At 33.9% G+C, this 25,640-nt stretch overlaps 1 protein-coding gene across 1 annotated transcript in view; it reads left to right on the top strand.

Annotated features, from left to right (window-relative positions):
• LOC148166631 (carbonic anhydrase-related protein 10-like) overlaps positions 1-25,640 on the top strand; it is a 131,998-nt gene that overhangs the window by 102,941 nt on the left and 3,417 nt on the right. The window contains exons 7-8 of the mRNA XM_088049022.1: positions 19,010-19,164; positions 20,142-20,273. Of these exons, the coding sequence (XP_087905148.1) occupies positions 19,010-19,164; positions 20,142-20,273 (287 nt within the window). The remainder of the gene's footprint in view (positions 1-19,009; positions 19,165-20,141; positions 20,274-25,640) is intronic.

Below are 25,640 nucleotides of genomic sequence, written 5' to 3'. Positions count from 1 at the left end.
GGAATTTACTAAGACTTACGTGCAAAAATGCAAAGCCATCTAACACACTTGCGTGCAAATGTATGCAGCACAAGCAGTTGCTTTACTTGAAACAGGACTCATCAGAAAGATGTGTCTCGTCGCTTAAATTTAAGCCGTGCAACAATTCAAAAACTACAGCAGAGGTACTTAGGAACTAGTGCCTTTACAAGTAGGCCAAAAACTGGAAAACTTGTTGCAACATCTCAACGAAATGATTGATTTATTGGCACGACGTCATTAAAGGATTGGAGATTAAATGCTGTGCAAATAAAACAACGGCTACATGAAGTTCGAAGAGTTGATGTTAGTGAATGAACTGTTTGAAGTTTGAAGGAAAATAATTTGACAGCTTACAAAGTTGCAGCTGGTCCAACATTAACTGCAGCTCACCGACAATCTCGATTGCAATTTGCTAGAGATCATTTAGACTGGATTTTTGAGCAATGAAGTAAAGTTATGTTGTTAGATGAAACCAAACTGTGCTTACACGGAAATAACAGAAGAGTAAAAGTGTACAGAAGACCTGGGGAGCATAAACGAAGGGATCAGTTATGGTGGCGCTTCATGCATGATCTAGAGCGGTTTTTAAGTGAAGGAAAAACAGATTCTGTTTTTGTGAGTGGTTCTCGAATCGGTGAACCCAAAAGGGGTTTAACAGTCCAGAGATACATAGTGGATATTCTGCAAGAACCTGTAATGCCTTATGCTTAATGCGGATGAAATTCTGGTTTTGGAGTGGCCGGCACGGAGTCCCAGTATGAATCCGATTGAACATATATGGGATCATTTAAAAAATGGGTTTTGAGCCAGAAATCCTGCGGCACAGTCACTGTATGGTTTAAATGTTGCGATCGAAGAAGAGTCGAACCGTCTCCCTCAAGAAAAAGTTATTTTATTGATCAGAAGAGTATGGAAGAGGTTATTAAAGCTAATGGTGGCAGCACCCGTTATTAAAAATAAAAAATTCTTTGGTCAATCAATTGTACTTAATGCTGCATGTTTGCTTTTTGTTTAAGTTTTACTAAAAATCCAGAAAACTTATTAAATAATGAATGCACTACTGTATGAATAAGAAATTCTTACATAAGAAAATATAATCTTTCAAATGGTACCATTTTTCCTAAATTCTAATATGCCGTTTTTGAATCATGTTCATTTGAAATTAAATTTTTTAAGTGGCCCGATACATTTGCACGCAAGTGCATATCGAACTTTTAAAATTTTGATAAATAAAAATCAAATTTTCGAAACTTTAATCGGGTTTAGCTCGATTATTTGTTGTCGAACGTGGATTTTGAGCCCGGATTTAGAATCTGCGCGAAATTCTGCGTAAAATGAGCTAAATAACGCGAGTTTACTTCAAAAAATAAGCGTGACATTGCAGAAGTTTGGCATGGGTTTAGTCATGAGTTTCGCAAAAAACTGCAACTTTTGACTTTTCGAAAATCTAAAAACTATTTCTTATGTAAAAAATTGCTAGAAAAACGATGGCGCAAACCGCATCTTAATTTCGGTAATAGTTTCTGAGATATCAAACCCGAATTGTTTAGAACCTTCAAAAATTTGGCCCTCTGGCGACAACTCAAAAATTCAAACGGCCAGAACTCAGTTATTTGTTGACAAGAATTTAAAAATTCTCATGTTTTTGGATTCAGCGTGACATTCTGCGTAAAATGAGACCCAAATTTGTTAAGTTTGCTTAATAAATAAACAAGATTTGACCAAAAACTGTTTTGAAAACGTCATTTTTGGGTGATTTTCAATCAATGTTTTCAAAATAAAAACGACATTTAATAGCTTTAAATTAAACATCAGTCGAAAGAGGAGCTCAAAATCTATTTACTGGCCAAATTTGAGATTTATCGGACAAACAGTTTACGAGTTATGACCAAAAATAAAAAAAATGAAAAATTTCCATCGTTTGAGTCCTTTTTTTTCGCGAAAAATCGACTATCGAATTTTGGGCTTTTGAGAACATTTTCTAACGTAAATTGTGTCGAGAAAAGGAATGGCGCAAACCGCATCTCAATATCTCAAATACTCGTAGTTTCCGAGATATTTAACTTTAAAAATTACGAAAAATAAGGAAAAATGAAAATCAACTTTCCGAAATTTGATCGGCTGTAACTCAGTTATTTGTTGTCGGATCTGAATTTAAATCCCAGATTTGGAATCTGCGGAAAATTTTGCGTAAAATGAGCTATAATAACACCAAAATAAGCGAGATATTGACCTGAGACCTTTGACATAGATCTAGTCGTGCATTTTTCTCAAAAAATCAAATTTTTGACTTTAGAAAAATTTTAAGATCGAATTCTTAGCTAAAAGATCGCAAGAAAAACAAAAAGCTTTGTAGATTTCAGCATTTTGGTGGTGAAGATTTCAATAAACTTTGTAGTTTTCGCGAAAGATCGATTAAAAATGGTGGAGGCGCCCGTCAAACGCGAAACAAAATGAATTTTAATGTAGACATCTCGTTCTTTTATATTTTTATCTCGGCGTAATCGCATTAAAACGAAATTGAGAAAGATCTGAAAAGATTATTGTCCCGTTTATCTTAAACTGACGGCGTCAAGCTTCCGGAGTGTCGGCAGCATATTTTTATTATTCCGTTTGCATCTTGCGCCGATGGGGGATTGTGTCGTCATTTGTCAAAGTTCGCGCTTTAATTAAACAGTTGGTAAAGTGTCAAAACACGCCGCACCTGTCCGTTTTATGCGTTTTTTCGTTGGTGTAATTGAATACATGTTTGGTTCGAATACACGGAACCCTTTTCTTCTGTTGTGCGCGAAGGCATTGAGTAATGATGGTGGCGTTAAACGTCTGAACCGTGGTAACACAATGGATGCAATGGTAGGCGAGGATCTGAAGGCTCTCTCGTATTGTTTTACAATGCGCAATCAATCCTCGTTTTGATTAATGCCAGCGAGTTTGTGATATGACAGGCGCGGAAGCGGGGCACTAATGCAAAAATAAATCACTATCTTATAAATATATTCTCGGAATAAATTCACATGCTGGATGTATATGAGGAGGCCAGAGCTTTGCATTAGTCAGATTGCTCACGATCTGTCTGCCATATAATGGCCGTCATTTTTAAGAGGGTTGAATCCGAACGCAACAACCATTTGTATACGACGACGTGTTGCTATTTATCCAGTTGACAGAGCAGTTGGTACCAACTGCAAGATGAACAAGCGTGATGATGTATCCATGCATGTCGACTGTTGGCTTAATCCGAGGGGATTAGCACCTGCTCGCGGTTGGTGTCGACCCAATGATTAAATGTTAACTACACTGTGTGCGCACGGAACCCAACAATCACAGAGGGAAGCGGGGGATCTCATCAGCAATCACATCCTAGCCTTACTTCACATTGTTCAATTCCGATTGCTTTTGGTACCGCGCGCTAATTTCACGATTCGGCGGGGACGCCGGCAATTAGCATGACACGCAACAGTTTTACTGATAAGAAATCGGCCGAAAAATCTTGCACGGAACGACGCCAAAATCAGAGACGGTCTTCATTTAATAGTTATTTCGGATCGTATTGTGCACGAGTTGCGTACTTTACTTTTTCTACGAGTGCGTACTATTGCAGACTATTTGAGGTGTTTAATTTAATTCGATAGTAAAAAGTGATCATATTTAGTCTAACTTTGCTTTGTCTGTTATTCTTGAATTTAATAAAAATTAGTCACAATTAGTCAATTCGATTTTATCTAACCTTAAAAATTGACCAGAGTTAATCTATTTCGTCTATAAAAATTTTGGATTTTTGATTCATCCTTCAAATAAAAATTTCTAAAATTTCTGCTTTTGCTCTAAAATCCTGCAATTCGGTACACTCAATAATTGCACCAAAACCAATTAGGCCAACAAATTTCATCGCGTTGTAGTTAAAACTCCAGGAATTACAAAATTTACTTAAAAATTTTTGATTTTGATCATCCTTCAAACAAAAAATTCTAAAATTTGCACTCCTTGTTCTAAAATTCTGTAATTTAGTACACTTAGTTGTCTGCTATAAGGCCATCGGTCTACCAAATTTCATAAGGTTAGCCTTAAAAATGTCGGACTTTTAGAATATAATAAACAAAAAATCGAATTTTGGTTTTGTCCCTAGAAAAAAAATCCAAAATTCCTGCTCTTTGTTTTAAAAATTTAAAATTTAATACACTTAATAGTCAAGTTAAGGGCCATTAGTTTACCAAATTTCACGACATTAGCCTTGAAAATGTCAGACTTATGGAGTATAATCAAATAAAAATGAATTTTGGGTTCGTCTCTGAATCGAAAAATTCTAAAATTCGTGTTTTTTGCTCTAAAATCCTGCAATTCAGTACACTGAGTAATTGCACCAAAATCAATTAGTCCACTAAATTTTATTACGTTTTAGTTAAAATTGCCGGAATTACAAAATTTACTTAAAAATTTTGGATTTTGGATTTTGGTTTCATCCTCTCAATAAAAAATTCTAAAATTTGTACTCCTTGCTCTAAAATTCTGTAATTTAGTACACTTAATATTTATTTTTAGGACCATCAGTCCAACAAATTTCTTAACGATAGGCGTAAAAAAGGTGGATTTACAAAGTATAATAAAAAAACATGAATTTTGAGTTCATTGCTCGAAAGAAAAATTCCAAAATTCCTGATATTTGTTCTAAAATTTTTAAATTTAGTACACCTAATGGTCAAATTTATGTCCAAGAAATTTCGTCACATTGGCCTTAAAAATGTCAGACTTATGGAGTATAATTTAAAAAAATTGAATTTAGAGTTTGTCTCTGGAACGAAAAATTCTAAAATTTCTGTTTTTTGGTCTAAAATTCTGCAATTTAGTACACTTAATAATTGCATCAAAACCAATTAATTCATCTAATTTCATTACGTTGTGGTTAAAATTGCCGGACTTACTAAATTTACTTGAAAATTTTGGATTTTAGATTCATCTTTCAAATAAAAATTTCAAAAATTCATACTGTGTTCTAAAATTCTGTAATTTAGCACGATTTAAGGCCATAAGCGCACCAAATTTCATGACATTAGCCTTAAAAATGGCAGACAAATGGAGTGTAATAAAAAAATATGAATTTTGAGTTCGTCTCTGAAACGAAAAATTCTAACATTTCTACTTTTTGCTCTAAAATCCTGCGATTCAGTCCCCTCAATAATTGCACCAAAACCAGTTAGTCTATCACATTTCATTACGTTGTGGTCAAAATTGCCGGAATTACAAAATTTACTATAAAATTTTGAATTTTAGATTTATGCTGCAAATAAAAATGTTTAAAATTTGTATTTCTTGTTCTAAAATTGTGTAATTTAGTTCACTTAATATTTATGTTTAGGACCATCAGTCCAACAAATTTCTTGACGTTAGCCGAAAAAATGGCGGATTTACAAAGTATAATAAAAAAAAACATGAATTTTGGGTTCGTCTCTCGAAAGAAAAATTCCAAAATTTCTGATATTTGTTCTAAAATTTTGAAATTTAGTACACTTAATGGTCTGATTTATGGTCATTAGTCCACCAAATTTTGCGACATTAGCCTTAAAAATCTCAGAGTTATTTTGGGTTTGTGTCTGGAACAAAAAATTCTAAAATTTACACTCAATAATTGCACTAAAATCAATTAATCCACCTAATTTCATTACGTTGTGATTAAAATTACAGAAATTACAAAATTTACTTAAAATTTCTGGATTTTGGATTCATCCTTCAAATAAAAATTTCAAAAATTTATACTCTTTGTTCTAAAATTTTGTAATTTAGTACGATTAATTTTCGGACATAAGGCTATCAGTCCACCAAATTTCATGGGGTTCCCCTTAAGAATGTCGGACTTATAGAATATAATAAAAACAAAAACGCATCTTGAGTTCGTTTCTGGAAAAAAAATCCTGCTTTCTGTTCTAAAATTTTGAAATTTAGTACATCATAGTTGGATTTATGGCCATTAGCCCACTTAATTTTATGACATTAGTCTTAAAAATATCAAACTTATGAAGTATAATAAAAAAAAGTATAAAAAAAATAATTCTAAAATTTCTGCTTTTTGCTCTAAAATCCTGTAATTCAGTAAACTCAACAATCGCACCAAAACCAATTACTCTACCAAATTTCATTACGTTGTGATTAAAATTGCCGGAAACACGAAAATTTTGGATTTTCGATTCATTTTAAAAAAAAAATTCTAAAATTTTGTATTTATATTTCTAAAATTCTGAAATTCAATACACTTAATACTCGAGTTTTGGGTCAACAATCCATGAAATTTCAAGGCAAGTCCCTTAGAAATGTCAGCCTTACAGAACAAAATTAAAAAGAAAAAACAAAATTTCTGCTCTTTGTTCTAAAATTTTGTAATTTAGTACACTTAATAATCGCAGCAAAAGCATCCGAAAAATGAATATAAGAATTTTCCAATCGGCGCTCAGATATGCAAAATTATGTAAAATCCAGATCACGGGCGGCTTTAGTCCTGGCCGTTTCTCATCAGCATCCTCCTATCAATCTCGTCGTTTGCTCTTGAAAATGGCTCACATGAGAATAAAACAGCGAGAAATAGTGTTAGCAATCTAAACCGTATCCGCCTGGTTAGATTGTTACGGATTGTTTAATAATACCCCATTTCGAAATCATAGGCAACACGAAGCATCAATTCGCTTGAAGTGGTTGAGTTGCATGTGTGGATATGTGCAGAGAGCGCAAATTCAATAATGTAAATTAATGGAAACTTTGTAACTGGATCACTTACAAGGTTACAAGTTGACGAGGAGCGAAAGGAGGAAAATGTATAATTACACAAGTTGGTCTAACATTATTGTAAGTGAGAGTGTGCGTCGCTCGGAAAAGGACATTGTAACCTAACCAAGCGAATTGATTCTTAGGCCCGGAGAAAGCGGAGGTGACAACGACCAAATTCTAAGAGGATTGAGGGAGCAAAGAAGCTTTGTTGCAGCCCGAGTTGCATTTTAACGAGGTTTTCTTCATTATTCACAGGTATTAGACGAAATGCTAAATAGTTTTAATAGCTCCAAGAAAAATCTAAATTGGATCAGTCGCGTGTGCAGGCGCGCCGTCGTGCTGCAAAATCTTGTCACATTTCCATACTTCTACGACAAAAATACGCCAATTTCCGTGCGTAAAACTCGAAATGCAATTCTATTATTCAAACAGACCCACTTACATTAACGAAATTACAATATTCAAACTAGAAAAATCATATGCAGCAGCTAAATCATTTAAACATGCGAGATGTTAAACTTTTGCGTGCTGTGTTTCAATTTTACCGTTGATGAATGCAACCTGTTACATTACAATTCATATTTAGTTAATTAAATTTCTCATAAAAATATTCACTTGTAGGCCGAGGAATTTTAAGTGAGTTGGTAGCACTTTTATTCCTTAGATTCTGAGCACCTCAATATCAATGGCGATATTTCCGCAACAAAGCAACACATCCGCTTGAAAGTAAAGTGCATTTCCACTGATTAACATATCGCCAGTACAATTATGACAAATTACCCCCCACAAGCCGAATTAGACTCGATCAATATTGACCGCTCGGTCGTCATAATGTTCCAGCGAAAGTGTTTTCAGTATCGTCGACAAAAACGTGGAAGCCATTATTAGATGCCAATTAACAAACGTATCGATTTATGATAAGAACTGAGACTAAATTCGAGTAATTTAAGACACGCCAACCCGAAAAGTATCGTAAAATGTGACCTCTGCATAGTGGTTGCGTAAAATTCTAATAGGAGATGAGCACGTCTGACAATTTCACGACGAGTGCATTAAGTAAAATGTAGAAATCATAAATGCTTGTTACCGCTCATATATCACTGACTGCATGTCTCGAAGTGGCTTACGATTCCCATTCTGATGCAAATTGAATGAATTCTAGTATTGACATTAAGATTGTGCATTTATTTACATAATAATGACTTACATTATGTATAATGTTAGCGACGGCACAGTAAAAGCGTCTTTTGTAAATATTCCTCATCAAGTCGGCGCGTTTTTACATTTTTTCCCTTTTATGTAAGGGCAGATATTAAAATTTTAGCGACAGAGTTTCGGCGGACTCGAAACACATAAATTCCGAGAGTAATTCAATCTTGTCTCTCGGTCATTGAAGCTTTGTTAAATCTAAAGAATTTGTTTTTGTAAAATTCTACATTTTTATTTTTATTAATTTTTATTATACTTTTGATAACAACAAATTTTGGATTCCAAAAGTGGAATGACCTCCTGAATCCGAACCTGCAGTCCGTTTTGCGCCGTCAGGTCCGGATTCATTCATTTTAGGCTCCAATGCTGTCAAATTTGGTGGACTTGTGACTAAAGTAACGCTTATGAAGTGTACAAAATTACAAAATTTTATATCGTGAATCACGAATTTTGGAATTTTTCATTTCGACCAGGAAGAACTGAAGTTAAAAATAAAAATTTGTAAATCTGACAATTTTGACGCTAATACTGTCAAATTTGGTAGACTTGAAGCTTAAGAGGCGTTTATTGACTGAACAAAATTATAAAATTTTAGATCACAAATTGCGAATTTTAGAAATTTTTATTTCAACTAGGAAAAACTGAAATTTTCAATTTTTCAAAAAATTTGTAAATTTGACAATTTTGACGATAATGCTGTCAAATTTGGTAAACGTTTGACAAAAGAGGCGTTTATTAAATGTACGAAATCACAATATTTTAGATCTCAAATTAGAAATTTTGGAATTTTTTCTTTCAATCAAGAAGAACTTAAATTTAATTTTTTTTAATCTGTAAACTTGACAATTTTGATGCTAATGCTGTCAAATTTGGTAGACGTTTGACAAAAGAGGCGTTTATTAAATGTACAAAATTACAAGATTTTATATTCTAAATTAGAAATTTTGGAGTTTTTTATTTCGACCAGGAAGAACTTAAAAGTCTTTTTTTTTAATTTGTAATTTGACAGTTTTGACGCTAAAGCTGTCAAATTTGGTAGACGTTTGACAAGGTAACCTAAAATAAAAATAAACGAATTAAAGTATTGTGCGTTCAAGTAAAATCCTGTGGGCTGGGGCGGCGTCGGAAACTTGCAACTGTTTTCATTTTTAAAGTGTATATTGACAGATGTAGTGACAACTTGTTGAAAATTTGACAACTAACCTTAAATTTGCGGACTTTAGAAGAGTCAAATTAATTGGAAATTGAATAAATTGGTGGTTCTCAGGCGTTGGCGAGAAATTTATATTTTACACTGTCACAAAGGGTTTACTTTTACCAAAGCTAACTGATTTTTTAAAAAATTTGAAATTTTAGTTTTTCCAAATCAAAATAAAAATTTCTAAAATTCGCAATTTGTTAGCTAAAATTTTGTAATTTCCTACACTCAATGAACGTGTCTTGAGTTTCAACTCCACCAAATTTAACAGCATTAGCGTCAAAACTGTGAAATTTAAAGTTTTAAAAAAAAATCAATTTTTTAATTTTAATTTGAAATTGTTGGCATGCGTTGGCGGGAAATTTGAATTTTACAGTCACAAACGGTTTACTTTTACCAAAGTCAACTCCTCCAAGACATGTATTTGAACGTACGTTACAATCCCAGAGAAAATTAGATTTTACACTCTTGCAAAAAAACCTCCTCGTGTTTCTCTATTTATCCAAAATCGCCGCTTTACTCTTTAGATTTTTCGCCGGCTAAACCGCAAAAACGGCGAATAACGCAGTCTTACGACAGATTTCAGAGTTTTATGTAAAATTTAACATAAACCATCGCTTCGCACTTGACTTCCAGCATAAAATTTTCTTTGTATTCGAAAGACATTTGACACCGGCAGTAACCGCAATGGTTTACGATATCAATGCCTGTAATTCCGTTCTTTATCGTAAATTACAAGTCGCTATTATCTAAAGCGATATCAGCTCGAAAAATAATGCTCAAGTAAATCGATGTTAACAGTTGTGTAGTTCTTGAGTACTAGACGTGCCGGCTACGCTATAAGACCTGATGAAAGCCGTTTCCTTTGGGTGAAATATGGCGGTGGGCTATCAGAGGTTATCGAGGTGGTAATGCTTTTGTTCCGTGCCTTTGTGCAATTATTACACGACGCAGGTGCATGTTTTTGTGATTGCTTCTTAATTTAGGGTGTTTTGTTACAAGGGAATAATTGAATAGATTCATTTGAGTTGCAAATATCTAATCTTGTATTTAGTTTTAGTAGAATCGCGTTTTCCTTATAATGAGAACTTGTTTTACGTATCAAAGCGTAAACATTATGGAAATGCAGACATAAAACATGTTCATTAAAGTCACTGACTTTGTAAATCGCTCAAGAGATAAATATTAAAAGAGAAGATTTTTTTTTGTATATTCACTCCGCATATCTAAATATTCAATGAGGTTTTTTCAGCACATCCACCAAGGATCCTTCGTAATTTACCTACTATGAGTCAATTTATTTAAGTCTGTTTCAGCGCGACTCTTGATTTATTTATCACCGGAACGATGTTTTATTTATATCAAAAAAATATTCGCCCCAAAAATATCAAATGGAATTGTTTGCAAGCTCATCTGCATTCCATCATTTTTCCCAAAGCGAAATTAAAGTGAAGATTACGCGACCGGAAATTACGTGACGTTTGATTTGCGATGATTTATGCCCGCAGTGCTACTAAACACAATTTCAAGGCCGAAGTAAAATTTCGCAGCTTTAAAAGTCCATCTGGGAACAGAAGCGTGTGTCAAAAAGTTGTATTCGAAAGTTGCGAACCGTTCGGTGTTAAACCAAACGCGTTAGCACTCTGAACATTAGAGGCTTGTTTATGTATTAGTCGCATGTGACAGTGTGAAACGATTTTGATACTGAAAAGTGGGGGTGTCCGTTCCAACGTGACAATGACAAGTTGGTCGTATATCCCTTTGGACCACTTGAACAAATACGCTTAAACTGACGCAACCGCTCCAATTGTTATTTATACTTATTTGCGTTATCTGCACACTTGGGACTGATTGATTATTGTTCAAACACGGCGCGATCGTTATGAAATTATTCGATTGTAATTTCAGTTGAGAGGCTTTATAAAACGATCTATTTCAGGTGCAATTCAAACGACTTCGGGTTACATGCGTTTGACGTCAAGCACCAAGAGTTAGGTCAACAGTGACAAAAATTAAATAAGCAAAAGTCTAATCTTACATGAAATAACAAGTAAAAGTGGTGGAGGCGCCGGATTAATTCATTTCAATTTTGGACGAAATTTGTTCTGGAACAGTGGAAACTTAAAAAAAGTAAACGAAACAAAATTTTAAACTAAAAATAGTAATTTGTGTCCAGGGCCGAAAAGTGCTCTTTTTTTTGGCCGAGCCTTGCACTTTTTGCCTGGCACACGATATTTTAGGCGACTTCATTATAAAATTTACAAGTTTATTAAATTTTACTTATGATTTATTGATCTAATTATTTTTAAAAACACTAGTGTCCCGGAACAAAATTTAAAATTTTTAGTTTTTCCTAGTCAAAATGAAAAATTTTAAAATCCGCAATTCGTGATTTAAAATTTTGTAAATTCGTACACTTAATAAACGCCTCTAACCTCTCAATGTAGAAATTATTAATTTCTCTCTTTTTTCTTGCACAAAGTAAAATTCTAGACGAATTTAGAACTTTGAAATTTAACTTTTGACATTAGAAACGTCAGTGTCACGTTTAGGATGTATTGTTTATTGTGTTTTGTTGTGTTTTGCGATTTGGTAATCTTTTACTGGTGAATTAAATTAAACTGATTAATCCCGATTAAATGACAAAATTCTTTCTTAAAAAAAATATTTTTAAGGCGAAATGTTGCTATATGATAGCCCAAGCCTCCAAGGTAACTGTCATAAATTTGTCATCTGTCAAATTTAAATGTCATTCTTGATTTGACGGATTGCGGTTTTAGTGATTTTTGCGAGAATGATGTATTATTGTGGTTCCTCTGTGCCTTGGTAATAATTTTAAAGAAAACGTAAAATGCGTGTAATTACGTGATTCTATAAATGAATTGAGATATTTCTGTGGCACCGATATCGTGTTTGAATTCAATTTATCATAATTTCGCGTGTATTAGCGTTATTTATGTCAAGTTAGGAATGTTTATAACATTATTTAACGGCGCGTTTTTGCAAACTAATTTCATTTCATGGAACAATGATGACAAACATAGCCTCGCCGAATCCCGCCCTTGACGTCGCTTCAAACAATAGAAAAATGATTACATTAATTATGAAGGCAAAACATTGCATTCCTTTTTGCATGATTAATGAAAAAATTCGTGAAAATAAGAACGCATTAATCACTTTCGCGTAATGAAGCAGCCTCATTGAAAACTATGAACCGAGTGGGCTGTAAGAGGTGAAAATTAGGCATTTCCATTTCGTTTACCTGCTCCCAGTTTTCGCTAACGACGGCTCCCGAGGGACCTCTATCTTCACAAAGGGCGACAATCAACGCGTGCAATTAACAAAATTACGTACGTAACGTGCGAACACGCATCCTTCGTGGGAAAAAAGCGGATAATAAACAAAGAGGGAATCATAACACGTACGGTCACTTTTCCACGTAATGGGAATGTTACTGCAGCGTCATGGGAATGCAGTCCATTTGGAAATCTATGAAGTGCAACGCGCTGCATCCGCCGCATTGAAATTGTACCTCGTTCGGATTAACGCGGGCACTCGTTTTGCGGTTATTGGGAATCTAATGAATTGGGACAAGGAAAGGTACAAATTTTCGAGAGGTTTTGATTGTTGAAAACTGATCTTTTATCTGTGAGTGACGTTGAATTTTGACGTTCAATTTTACTAGTGTACGTTTGTGTGGGTATTTTGTTCACGTGTCGGAAATTTAACTTCCCACAAGTGGTTAAGTGCAACTGAATTGTTTCAGATCTACGTGCCGAAGCATCGAAAACGTGCAGCCAACACTATTTTACTGAAATACATGTTCGGGACTTAAATGCAATTTTAATACAGAAAACATTATTACTTCAGATGCTCGGAGAATATAAGCGATTTTAATCACAGAAACTAAAAACCAAAGATGTGAAGAATTTTAGGATTTCTTGGATGAATCAAAGTCTCTTCCCTTCTTTTACGGCTTGTAACTCTGCTAATTTTAACGCCACTGTAATGAAATTTAGGAAGGTTACTAATTTATATCTAGTTACTAAGTGTGTCAAATTTCAAAATTATTGAGCAGAAACGGCCGATTTTAGAAATTTTCACTTTTTGCATGGATCAGAATTTGCGAATTTTTATTTTGAAGCTTGTAGTTCTGGTAATTTTAACGTCACAGCAAAGAAATTTGGGGAGGTTACTAATTTGGTCTTATTTACTAATTGGTTTAAATTTCAAAGTTGAACCAGTATTTCCTAGGAGGGTTATTAATAAATGACCAGCGATTATGTTTGCTGAAAGTCAAAACGGTCAATTCTGCTAATTTTAACTTTTTGGATGAAACAAAATCTGCGAATTTTTCTTTTAGTGTTTGTAACTCTGGTAATTTAAACGCCACAGCAAAGAAGTTTGGGTCTTATTTACTAGTTGGTCTAAATTGCAAAGTTATCGAGCCAAAACGGCCGAGTTTAGAAATTTTAACTTTTTGCATTGATCAAAATCTACGAATTTTTCTTCTAGAGCTTGTAACTCTGGTAATTTTAATGCCACTGCAATGAAATTTGGGGATGTTACTAATTTATATCTAGTTACTAAATGTGTCAAATTTCAAAATTATTGAGCAGAAACGGCCGATTTTAGAAATTTTAACTTTTTGCATGGATCAGAATTTGCGAATTTTTATTTTGAGGCTTGTAGCTCTGGTAATTTTAACGCCACAGCAAATAACTTTGGGGAGGTTACTAACTTGGTCTTATTTACTAATTGGTTTAAATTTAAAAGTTATTAAGTCAAAACGGCCAATTTTGCTAATTTTAACTTTTTGGATGAAACAAAATCTGCGAATTTTTCTTTTAGTGTTTGTAACTCTGGTAATTTAAACGCCACAGCAAAGAAGTTTGGGTCTTATTTACTAATTGGTCTAAATTGCAAAATTATCGAGCCAAAACGGCCGATTTTAGAAATTTTAACTTTTTGCATTGATCAAAATCTACGAATTTTTCTTCTAGAGCTTGTAACTCTGGTAATTTTAATGCCACTGCAATGAAATTTGTGGAGGTTACTAATTTATATCTAGTTACTAAGTGTGTCAAATTTCAAAATTATTGAGCAGAAACGGCCGATTTTAGAAATTTTAACTTTTTGCATGGATCAGAATTTGCAAATTTTTATTTTGAGGCTTGTAGTTCTGGTAATTTTAACGTCACAGCAAAGAAATTTGGGGAGGTTACTAATTTGGTCTTATTTACTAATTGGTCTAAATTGCAAAGTTATTAAGTCAAAACAGTCAATTTTGCTAATTTTAACTTTTTGGATGAATCAAAATCAGCGAATTTCTCTTTTAAAGTTGGTAAATGATAATTTTAACGTCGCAGCAATGAAATTTGAGAAGGTTACTAATTCATACTCAGTGATTAAATGTGTTAAATTTCAAAATTATCGGGCAGAAACGGCCGATTTTAGAAATTTTTTACATTTTGTAAATTTTGAATTATCCAAAAACTGCAATTTTTTTTAGGGCTAGTAACTTTGGTAATTTTAACGCTACAGCAATGAAATTTGGGAAAATTACTAATTTGTAATTGGTTACTAAATCTGCCAAATTTTTAAATTATCGGACAAAAACGACCAATTTTAGAAATTTTTATTTTTTGAATGAACTAAAATCCGTGATTTTTTTTAAAGGCTAGTAACTCGGGTAATTGTAACACCACAATAATAAAATTTGGAGAGGTTATTAATTTATACTTAATTACTAATTGTTCTAAATTTCAAAATTATTAAACAGAAACGGCCAATTTTAGCAATTTTAAATTTTTGGATGAATTAAAATCTGCAAATTTTTCTTTTAAGCTTGTAATTCTAGTAATTTTAATGCCACCGCAATAAAGTTTGAGGATTTTACTAATTTATACTTGGTAACTAAATGTGCTAAGTTTTAAAATGATTGAACAAAAATTGCCGATTTTAGAAATTTTAACTTTTGGATAATTCAAAATTTGCGAATTTTTCTTTTAGTGTCTGTAACTCTGGTACTTTTAACGCTACGGCAATGTAATTTGGGAAGGTTACTAATTTGGTCCTAATTTCTAATTGGTCCAAATTTTAAAATTATCGACAACGTGCAGGCACACTATTTTACAGAAATACATATTCAGCAGAACTTAAACGTAATTTTAATACAGAAAACATTATTAGTTCAGATACTCAGAAAATATAAGCGATTTTAATCACATAAAGTGATGAAATTGAGGATTTTTCAGGTGCATTTTCTTTTCTTGCTCAACGTAAATATAATTACCACCTGCTCGTTTCAACGTTCCGGCAAAAAGAATATTTTCCTAATAAATATTCCAAACCATACAAACACATCCGCCTAAAGTTGAATGCGGTAAAGTAAAATTTAATTAGAAACATAAATATAAACATGAATATAACCTGGCGTTTTGTTTATCAAGAATGAACATTTATACCACTGAAACACAGACCACAAATATTTAACCATGCGCACCAAAACATCGAGTTTCGAGAGAGATTATGAGCGAAAAAAATTAGTTAATAGGAAATTTATTATCACGCTAGAAAGACGACGTGAGTAATCCGCGTTATAAGTCACGGCCTCGCGTAAAAAAGCGTTTCTTTGTGTCTGGTCGCGGCGCTTTGTATTGAAGCAAATGAAATTTTTACCTCTTTCCCCGGGTGAAAAAAGCGCTCTCTAAATATAAAGTAAATAATAATTTGCGTGCTCGCCTCATTTAAAATTCTTAGGGCCAACATGAAGGTAAAAGAGAAAAAGTGGCAGCAATTATGTCAGTCAGTTTCAGCTGGGTCCTGCCAGTTCATAACTTTAACTAGCGTCCCGAGCACATATTTCTCGTTTCAGTTTTTGTTTAGTGAATTAAAGTCGTTGCGGGAGTTTATAAGAAATCTGTTCGTGCTTCGCCTCACTTATTATTCATTTCTGTACGGCGAACGACGATTTGTAAAAGAGAGTGCATGTATGTGGGAACATTTTTCATCGCTGGAGCCGCCCCTGTATCTATTTTTAACCAAGTCTGAGACGTTCGATGAACGCGAGCGCACATATCGTTAATTACCACGTCTAATCAAATGTTAATATCAATTTATTTTCGGGAATATTGTACTACAACTTTGCACAGCTGCGAATTCTCGAGATTTAATTATATGTAAATATTCGAGAAGGCGGACTATTTGTTCATCAATTATTTTAAGTAAATTGTTTCTTCATGGGAAGTGAGGTTTTTTGGGATCATCACAAAACGAATGCTTTCATTTAAATGAACCGCCAACTTTATTAAATTATTCCGGGAATCGCCGGATTTAGTTTTTGTTTTTTTGGGGGCTTTTGATCAAAGACATTCATTATTCCCACGTCGCGATGAATAATGTATCGATCACACACACCTACGTGGCGGCAGTTTTATTCAAAATTGCGTTAATTAGCGTTTTAGGAAATTTATTCTTCCTGGCGTGGCGTGAAAATCTGCGACATTTTTTTCAAGGGCTTGGAAGTCTGGTAATTTTAACGCCACAGCAATAAAATTTGGGGAGGTTACTAATTTACACTTTATTACTAAGTGTGCTTAATATCAAAATTATTGGGCCAAATCGGTCAATTTTAGAAATTTTAACTTTTTGGATGAATCAAAATCTGCAAAATTTATATTTTAGGGTTCGTAACTCTGGTAATTTTAACGCCACGACAATGAAATTTTGGGAGGTTACTAAATTACACTTAGTTACTAAATGTGCCAAACTTCAAAATTATCAAGATAAAATGGCCGATTTTAGAAATTTTAACTTTTTGGATAATTCAAAATTTGCGAATTTTTCGGTTTGGGCTTGTAACTCTGATAATTTTGTTGCTACAGCAATAAAATTTGGGAGAGTTACAAATTTATACTTGATTACTAAATGTGCCAGGTTTTAAAATTATTGAACAGAAATGGACGATTTTAGAAATTTTTGGATAATTCAAAATTTGCGAATTTTTCTTTTAGGGTTTGTAACTAGTAATTTTAACTCCACATTAATAAAATTTGAGGTTACTAATTTATGCTTGGTAACAAATTGTTCCAAATTTCAAAATTATCGAGCCGAAATAACGGATTTTAGAAATTTTAACTTTTTGGGTGAATCAAAATTAGCGATTTTTTTTTTTAAGGTTGGTAACTGTGATAATTTTAACGTCGCAGCAATGAAATTTGAGAAAGTTACTAATTCATACTCAGTGATTAAATGTGTCAAAGTTCAAAATTATCGGGCAGAAACGGCCGATTTTAGACATTTTTTACATTTTGAATTATCCAAAATCTGCAAATTTTTTTTAGGGCTAGTAACTTTGGTAATTTTAACGCTGCAGCAATGAAATTTGGGAAAATTACTAATTAGTAATTGGTTACTAAATGTGCCAAATTTTAAAATTATCGGACAAAAACGACCAATTTTAGAAATTTTCACTTTTTGAATGAACTAAAATCCGTGATTTTTTTAATTGCGAGAGGTTATTAATTTATACTTAGTTACTAATTGTTCAAAATTTCAAAATTATTAAACAGAAACGGCCAATTTTAGCAATTTTAAATTTTTGGATCAATTAAAAATCTGCGAATTTCTTTAAAGCTTGTAATTCTAGTAATTTTAACGCCACAGCAATCAAATTTGAGGAGGTTACTAATTTATACTTGGTTACTAAATATGCCAAGTTTTAAAATTATTGAACAAAAATTGCCGATTTTAGAAATTTTAACTTTTGGATAATTCAAAATTTGCGAATTTTTTTTAGGGTTGGTAACTCTGGTAATTTTAACGCCACAGCAATGAAATTTGAAAAGTTACTAATTTATACTTGTTACTAATTTCAAAATTATTAAACAGAAACGGCCGATTTAGCAAATTTAAATTTTTCGATGAATTAAAAATCTGCGAATTTTTTATTAAGGCTTGTAACTATAGTAATTTTAACGCCACGGCAATGAAATTTGGAATACTTTATACTTGGTTACGATATAAGCCAAATTTTAAAATTATCGTGCCAAAATTGCCGATTGTACGAGTAGAAATACATATTATTATTTTTTTGTATGAATCAAAATCTGCGAATTTTTCTTTTAGGGTTTGTAACTCTGGTAATTTTAACGCCACATTAGTGAAATTAGGGAAGGTTACTAACTTGTGTTAATTTACTAACTGTGCCAAAATTCAATTTTATCGAGCCAAAAGGGTCGATTTTAGAAATTTTTGTTTTTTAGATGAATCAAAATCTGCAAACTTTTCTTTTTTGGAGTCGTAACTCTGGTAATTTTAACGCCACACCAATAAATTGGTTAGGTTGCTAAATAATACTCAGTTACTAAATCTGGCAAATTTTAATGTTATCGAGGTAAAATAGCCAATCTTAGAAATTTTGAGTTAGACGAATCAAAATCTGCGAATTTTTCTTTTTTGGGGTTGTAACTTTGGTAATTTTAACGCCATTGCAATGAAATTTGGGGAGGTTACTAACTGAGACGTTGTTACTAGATGTGCTAAATTTCAAAATTATCGAACTAGAAAGGCCGATTTTAAAAAAAAATATTTTTTAGATGAATCAAAATCTGCGAATTTTTCTTTTTGGGGTTGTAACTCTAGTAATTTTAGTGCCAAATTTGAAAACTGCACTTAAAATAAGTGTAATGAAATTGCTGGAATGTAAAATAAAAACAGTTTTAGTTTAATGAAGTTGGTATGTTTTTCCCCGGCGCATCCACCATTTGGTAGTCGTTGACGTTTAATGTGAAACTTGTGTTCTGATGGGTTTTTGTTCGATTTCAGGAGCTTCCACACCAATAAAACATATATCCCTGAAAAATATGCTGCCAGACACAGAGCACTTCATGACATATGAAGGCTCGACGACTCATCCGGGCTGTTGGGAAACTACTGTTTGGATCATCCTTAATAAGCCCATTTATATTACCAAACACGAGGTAAGAAATCGGTGGTAGAAAACATACAAGGGGGAGCACAGCACTTGTTTTTTGATTTATTACCTCCGAATTGTTATGCCACGAACTGCACACAAACAAAGCTATTAATTCAATTCGTTTTAAACGAATCGATATCCTCGCGCCGCCGATACAACGGAAAAATGATATAACTAAATGCAAACACACACACACACACACGAGGATTTCTATTTGCATTGTATTACGCGATTTTGGGGATGTTTTGAGAGCACGACCCCTCGAAAGCATTACAAATTTACGCAGTGTCATTTATATATTGCTGCAAGATGTAAACGTCACATAAATGTTATGAGTAGAGGAGCTTGAAAGACAGAGTTGGCAGGCACTCACGCTCTGAAGGACAACCTACACCAGCCGCCTCTACTCTTTGGGGTGGCGTCGCGACGCGCCGGATTTTTACCCTCGTAAATTCCATTAAATTCTTGCCGACAATCGCGACGAATTATTTTTATTTTTTTCGGCGCTACTTCTCAAACTGCTGCATGGGGGGTTTCGATGGTCATTGACAACACGCTAGGGACTCGTTCTCGCGACTCAGCTCCACCGAGAATTGATGAATGAGGTCATTAATTTCGTCCATTTAATCAGGAAAAAAATTTAAGCAAACTGCACCGACGCCGTCACCGGTTGCTCCCAACGTCATGCGTTTAATTAACACTTTAAATTAACTTTTGAGAGTTCCCAATCTGAGCAAGAAGTGCTTGAAATTTTCTAATCACAAACTTTCCAGAGTGTCTTTTAATTATTTTTAATTCGACTCGAAACTAATGTAAATATCCCGTTCCGATCATGCAATTACAGTTTCGCCGCAGAAAACTCCTCGAGCTGACAACGCCGAACTTGTCCACTATTCAGTTTCAATTCATTTGCTGATTGAGAAAGATTTCGTTTTAATCCGCACCAGTTCGATTCAACTTTGTTTTTGTCGTTTTTTGCAGTTGTACCAACTCAGGAAGCTGATGCAGGGTTCGAAAGAAGCGCCCAAAGCCCCCTTGGGCAACAACGCCCGTCCGGTCCAACCGCTCCATCAGAGAACTATCAGAACTAACATCAATTTCAAGAATATCGAGGTTAGTATTAGTTGTGGAAGTTCCGCGGGATTTTAATTGAACGCAACAAGTGCAGAGTTGTGCATAAATATGTTAAATTAACTTATTTTTACTATGCTAATATTGATGTAATGTTTTAACTAAATAATATTAAATTTGCGCGGTATTAATGCTAATCTGCATTATTATAAATTTACATGTTGTGTTCAATTATTAAAATTATAATTAGTCATAATTTGTTGCACCTGATTTCAAATCTGAAGTCCGGCTCTGATTTAGAGATGTTCCTGAAAATTTGTTACAAAAACTACGTAATTTGGTTTCTTGAATTTATTTTTATTTTTTTCAGTTTTTCCCAAATATCTTGGCAAAAACTGATTTTTCTGGCGACTTCTATAGGTATTTGAGAAGTGTATTCAATTACCTTTCCAATTATGTTTTAAAGAGTCTTATGATATTGAAAGTTGTTGAGCAAAACTGAAAAATAACAAAAGTGAATATCACAAATATCTCTGAGTCCTGATCTGAAATTTAGTAATTGGGCACACTTTTTCATCCAATAAACAAAATTTGATGAAAAAGTTACTTAACAAATCTAGAGTTTAACTTCTTTTGTTTTTTTTTTGTTGTAATTTTTTTGAATGGATCAAAATTTGCAATTTTTTTTTTTTGAGGTAGTAACTCTAGTAATTTTAATGCCACAGCAATGAAATTTCGGGAAGTTACTAATTTATGTTTGGTTATTAAATAGGCCTAATTTCAAAATTATTGAGCCAAAAGGGCCAATTTTAGAAATTTTAACTTTTTTGAATGAACCAAAATTTGCGTTTTTTTTATTTTTTGTAGTTGTAATTCTGGTAATTTTAATCCCACAGCAATGAAACTTCAGGGGGTTATTAATTTATAATCAGTTACTAAATGTGGCAAATTTCAAAATTATTGAGCCAAAAGAGCCGATTTTAAAAATTTTAACTTTTTAAATGGATCAAAATTCGCGAATTTTTCGTTTTTTGGGGTTGTAACTCTGGTAATTTTAATGCCACAGCAATTAATATTTGGAGAGGTTACTAATATCTATTTGGTTATTAAATGTGCTAAATTTCAAAATTATTGAAACAAAAGGGCCGATTTTAGAAATTTTAACTTTTGAATGGATCAAAATTTGCAAATTTTTAATTTTTTGGAGTTGTAATTCTGGTAATTTTAATGCCACCGCAAAGAAATTTGGGGAGGTTATTAATTTATACTCAGTTACTAAAAGTGGCAAATTTCAAAATTATAGGGCCAAAAGGGCCGATTTTAGAAATTTTAACTTTTTCAATGAATCAAAATTTGGGAATTTATTATTTTTTGGAGTTGTAATTCTGGTAATTTTAATCCCACAGCAATGAAACTTAAGGGGGTTATTAGTTTATACTCTGTTACTAAATGTGGCAAATTTCAAAATTATTGAGCCAAAAAAGCCGATTTTAGAAATTCGCGAATTTTTTTGTTTTTTGGGGTTGTAACTCTGATAATTTTAATGCCACAGCAATTAATATTTGGAGAGGTTACTAATATATATTTGGTTATTAAATGTGCTAAATGTCAAAATTATTGAACCAAAAGGGCCGATTTTAGAAATTTTAACTTTTTGAATGGATCAAAATTTGCAATTTATTTTTTGGTGTTGTAATTCTGGTAATTTTAATGCCACCGCAAAGAAATTTGGGGAGGTTATTAATTTATACTCAGTTACTAAATGTGGCAAATTTCAAAATTATTAAGACAAAAGGGTCGATTTTAGAAATTTTAACTTTTTGAATGGATCAAAATTTGCAAATTTTTTATTTTTTGGAGTTGCAACTCTGGTAATTTAAACACTACAGCACTAAAATTTGAGGAAGTTACTAACTTATACTCAGTAACTAACCAAATTGTAAAATTATTGAGCCGAAACGACTGATTTTAGAAATTTTTGGATAATTCAAAATTTGCGAATTTTTTTTTTTTGGGTTGTAACACTGGTAATTGTAAGGCCACAGCAATGAAATTTAGGGAGGTTACTAACTTATACCTAGCTACTAAATGTACCAAATTTCAAAGTCATCAAGCCAAAGTGGCCGATTTTAGAAATTTTGATTTTTTAGATGATCCAAAACTTGAAAATTTTTCTTTTTGGGGTGGTAACTCTGGTAATTTAGACGCCACAGCAATGAAATTTGGGGAAATTTGGGAATTTGGAAGTTGCTAATTCATACCTAGCTACTAAATGTGTCAAATTGCAAAATTTTCGAGCCCTATCGGGCCGAAACGACCGATTTTAGCAATTTTTACGTTTTGGATTAATCAAAATCTGCCAATTTACCTTTTTAAGGTTGTAACTCTGGTCATTTGAACACCACAGCAATGAAATTTAGGGAGGTTACTAATTCGCATTTAGTCACTAATTGGTCCAAATTTCAAAATTATCGAACCAAAGCGGCCGATTTTAGAAATTTTAACTTTTTCCGTGAATCAAAATCTGCGATTTTTTTTTAAGGTTGGTAACTTTGGTAATTTTAACTCCACAGCATTGAAATTTGGGGAAGTTGCTAATTGATACGCAATTATTAAATGTGCCAAATTTCAAAATTATTGAGTAGAAACGGCCGATTTGAGAAATTTTCACTTTTTAGGTGAATCAAAATCTGCGAATTTTTCTTTTAATTCAGAGTTCAACTTCTTTTGTTTCGTGCGTATTTTATAAATGATCAACATCATCCAATGAATTGACCTTTATTTAGACACGCCTTAATTAGCTTAGAAATACAACAGTTGTAAACATCTAGCCAATGAAAGATTAGTTACGAACGAGTAGGTTGCTTGGGTGCGTTTTTTGTTGTAAAAACTACTTTGATAAGAACAATTCCGGCCAATAGAAAGAATTATTTGTTGGGTTTTAATCACATTCTCCATTTTGTTATGAGGAAAAGGTGGATCTTCAAATGCGAACTAAATTTGATTACTTACTGGAAGTTGAAATTATTTAGGAATAAAAAATTTAGGGATGAAACACCATCAAAAACTTTCCATAGAGCCCTCGTGTGGCAAACAAAGAGCCCATAGCCCCGTCATTACAACTTAAAATCTCGTTTTCATTAGTGCAAGCATTATAACAGCCGCCAAACATTTGAAACCCCACTTTTCCCCCATGATGAATTGCAATTTTCTCCCAAAGTGACTTAACGTGGTAGCAATGGCAAAGTTGGTAGTGGTGTTTCTTTGAGAAGTGGTATCTCGGTCACAAATCGCTCCTTATGTTCGTCTAGTCGGTGCTAATGTGCACTTTGCATGCTTGTAGCCAAGACCTGGGGTGATAGATGACTCTCGGTCTCAGGAGAAAGGCTTAGTTAATGGAAGCCCCCCTTTCAGTTCCGGACTGCCGTCGCCGGAATCAGTAATTGAAACTGAGGTGCCGCCGCAGCTATTATAAGCTACCGACGCGATTATGCGCCCGACCGCAAATTCTCGATAATATGCCCACACTTGTAGCTAAATAAATATTTATAATGGCAGCGAGATGGGCCTTGGCCGAATTGCACGATCAACTAATCGAGATTCTAATGGGAACGGAGGATTTACGGCGATGGGCTAAAGATAGGGCTAATTTGTGAGCGGCCTTAAATAGAACAGATAATTGATTCAAACTGATCGTGAATGTGTGGAAAAATGGAACGCGCGTCGCTGATAAGAAACAACAAGTGTCGCAGCTAACTGCAATATCTCCAGATATGGCCACTATCTCGGCGTGTGTTACAATTTATAAGCCGCTCCGATTGTGTTTTTCGTTTTCTCCCATCCCGCCATCTTCTCACTGAAAAATAGATTAAAGCACGCAGATAAAATTAGTTTATAATATAATATTTAACAGGATTAGGTCTTGCGTCGTTTAAACTGACACTCAGAGCCTCGTGTTGGCACTGTCGAAAATTACATCAAAGCAATGCAGCGAGATTTAATCCGAACAAAGCGCTCAAAGCTCAGAAACGATTATAACGCGCTGTTCCTGTTAAGTTATTGTTATTATTTTATTAATGACTTCTTCGCGGCCGCTTTAGTCACCTGATTAGTTAAAAGCGAGCAATTTGCTTAATTTGCGACGGACCAGTTTCGTTGCTTTTGTCGGCCGCCGTCTAAATCGATACGTGTGAAGATAGCCATTTATTAAATTATTTCAAGCAGCGATCCTCAATCAAACCGTTCGAAAACTGTTGGGGCTTTCCATCCAGCAAACAAACGCGAGTCCAGAGCTCGATTTTTTTTGTTATCAACAAGTTTTTTGTCTTAATTAGCTTGGAAATGTATCCAATAAACAGCCAATCAGGGAATCGAGTTGGTTGTTTCGGTGCGTTTTCTCCATTTTGTTGGGAGGAACGGGTGTCTAGAAAGCGATGAATGAAGTTCGATAAAGTTTCGCCTCGCTCGGCTCGTATCTTCAGCCTCGTTCGACAAACACCCACTTTTCGTCCTTGGTGCGTAAATAACCATTGACTTTTTGCGCTCAAAACTGAAATCCGCGCGCCACAGTTTGGGAATCGCAGAGGCTGTCGGGGCTGTCGGTAATGGCGGTAATTACCCCCTGCAAATGTGTATAAACGCCAGTAATGACGTTAACATTTAAACGTGTTTTTTTTCTCTCGTCGAATTAACGATTTGGTGCTTCCCGTCTAAATAACCGCCGATTTAAAAAGTCAATTGCCTATTTCCGTTCTCACAGATTAATGCTTGAATGACCTCGTGTTTAAATGACATTAACAGAATGCTTTCCCGCCTTCGGCGACGGGGGAAACTCTTAACTTGGCTTGTCTTGAGTACGCCCAAAGCTTCGCTAATGCTCTTGTTGTCGCGTAATTATACAACATCAGAGTGAGCTTGTAAGTTTTAACAAATATTAGACCGCTTTCGACGAGCAATTAATTTGCGCGAAAAAATAATGAGCGCCGCACTCTTTTTGGGGCGTTTAATTGCACCGAGGGTGCAAGAACTCCAATTATTAGATATTAGTGTGGGAGTAAAGGATTTTACACGTGTACGAGGATTTCCACTAAGCCCGGAGGCTCTATAAGAGATATAGAGCGCCCAGGCCGGAAGGATTGTCGTCCCTGGAGGTTTTTCCGGCGATTCACTAGTTTTCGATTTTTTTGGGCGAATTTTGGATTACGATTTCTGATCCCATAATTCATATCAGTTAGATTAAATAAATCTAGTTATCCGTACACCACTTTAGTAATAAATTCGTATTAGGATTATAAGATTAGTTTGTAAACTCGTTCACCCTGTTCACTGTTAATAAATTTCATTAAATTTTCATCCGCAATTTGAAAGTATTCCGCTGCCGTGAATGTTTGATCTCCCATCGAAATTATG

This window comes from Gnatocerus cornutus, unplaced genomic scaffold (assembly GCF_029298725.1).
Source record: "Gnatocerus cornutus isolate USDA-ARS CGAHR unplaced genomic scaffold, icGnaCorn1.1 ctg00000023.1, whole genome shotgun sequence".
Classification (NCBI taxonomy): domain Eukaryota; kingdom Metazoa; phylum Arthropoda; class Insecta; order Coleoptera; family Tenebrionidae; genus Gnatocerus; species Gnatocerus cornutus.
The sequence above is the reverse complement of the archived record's forward strand: the minus strand, read 5'-3'. Positions and strand labels throughout refer to the sequence as shown.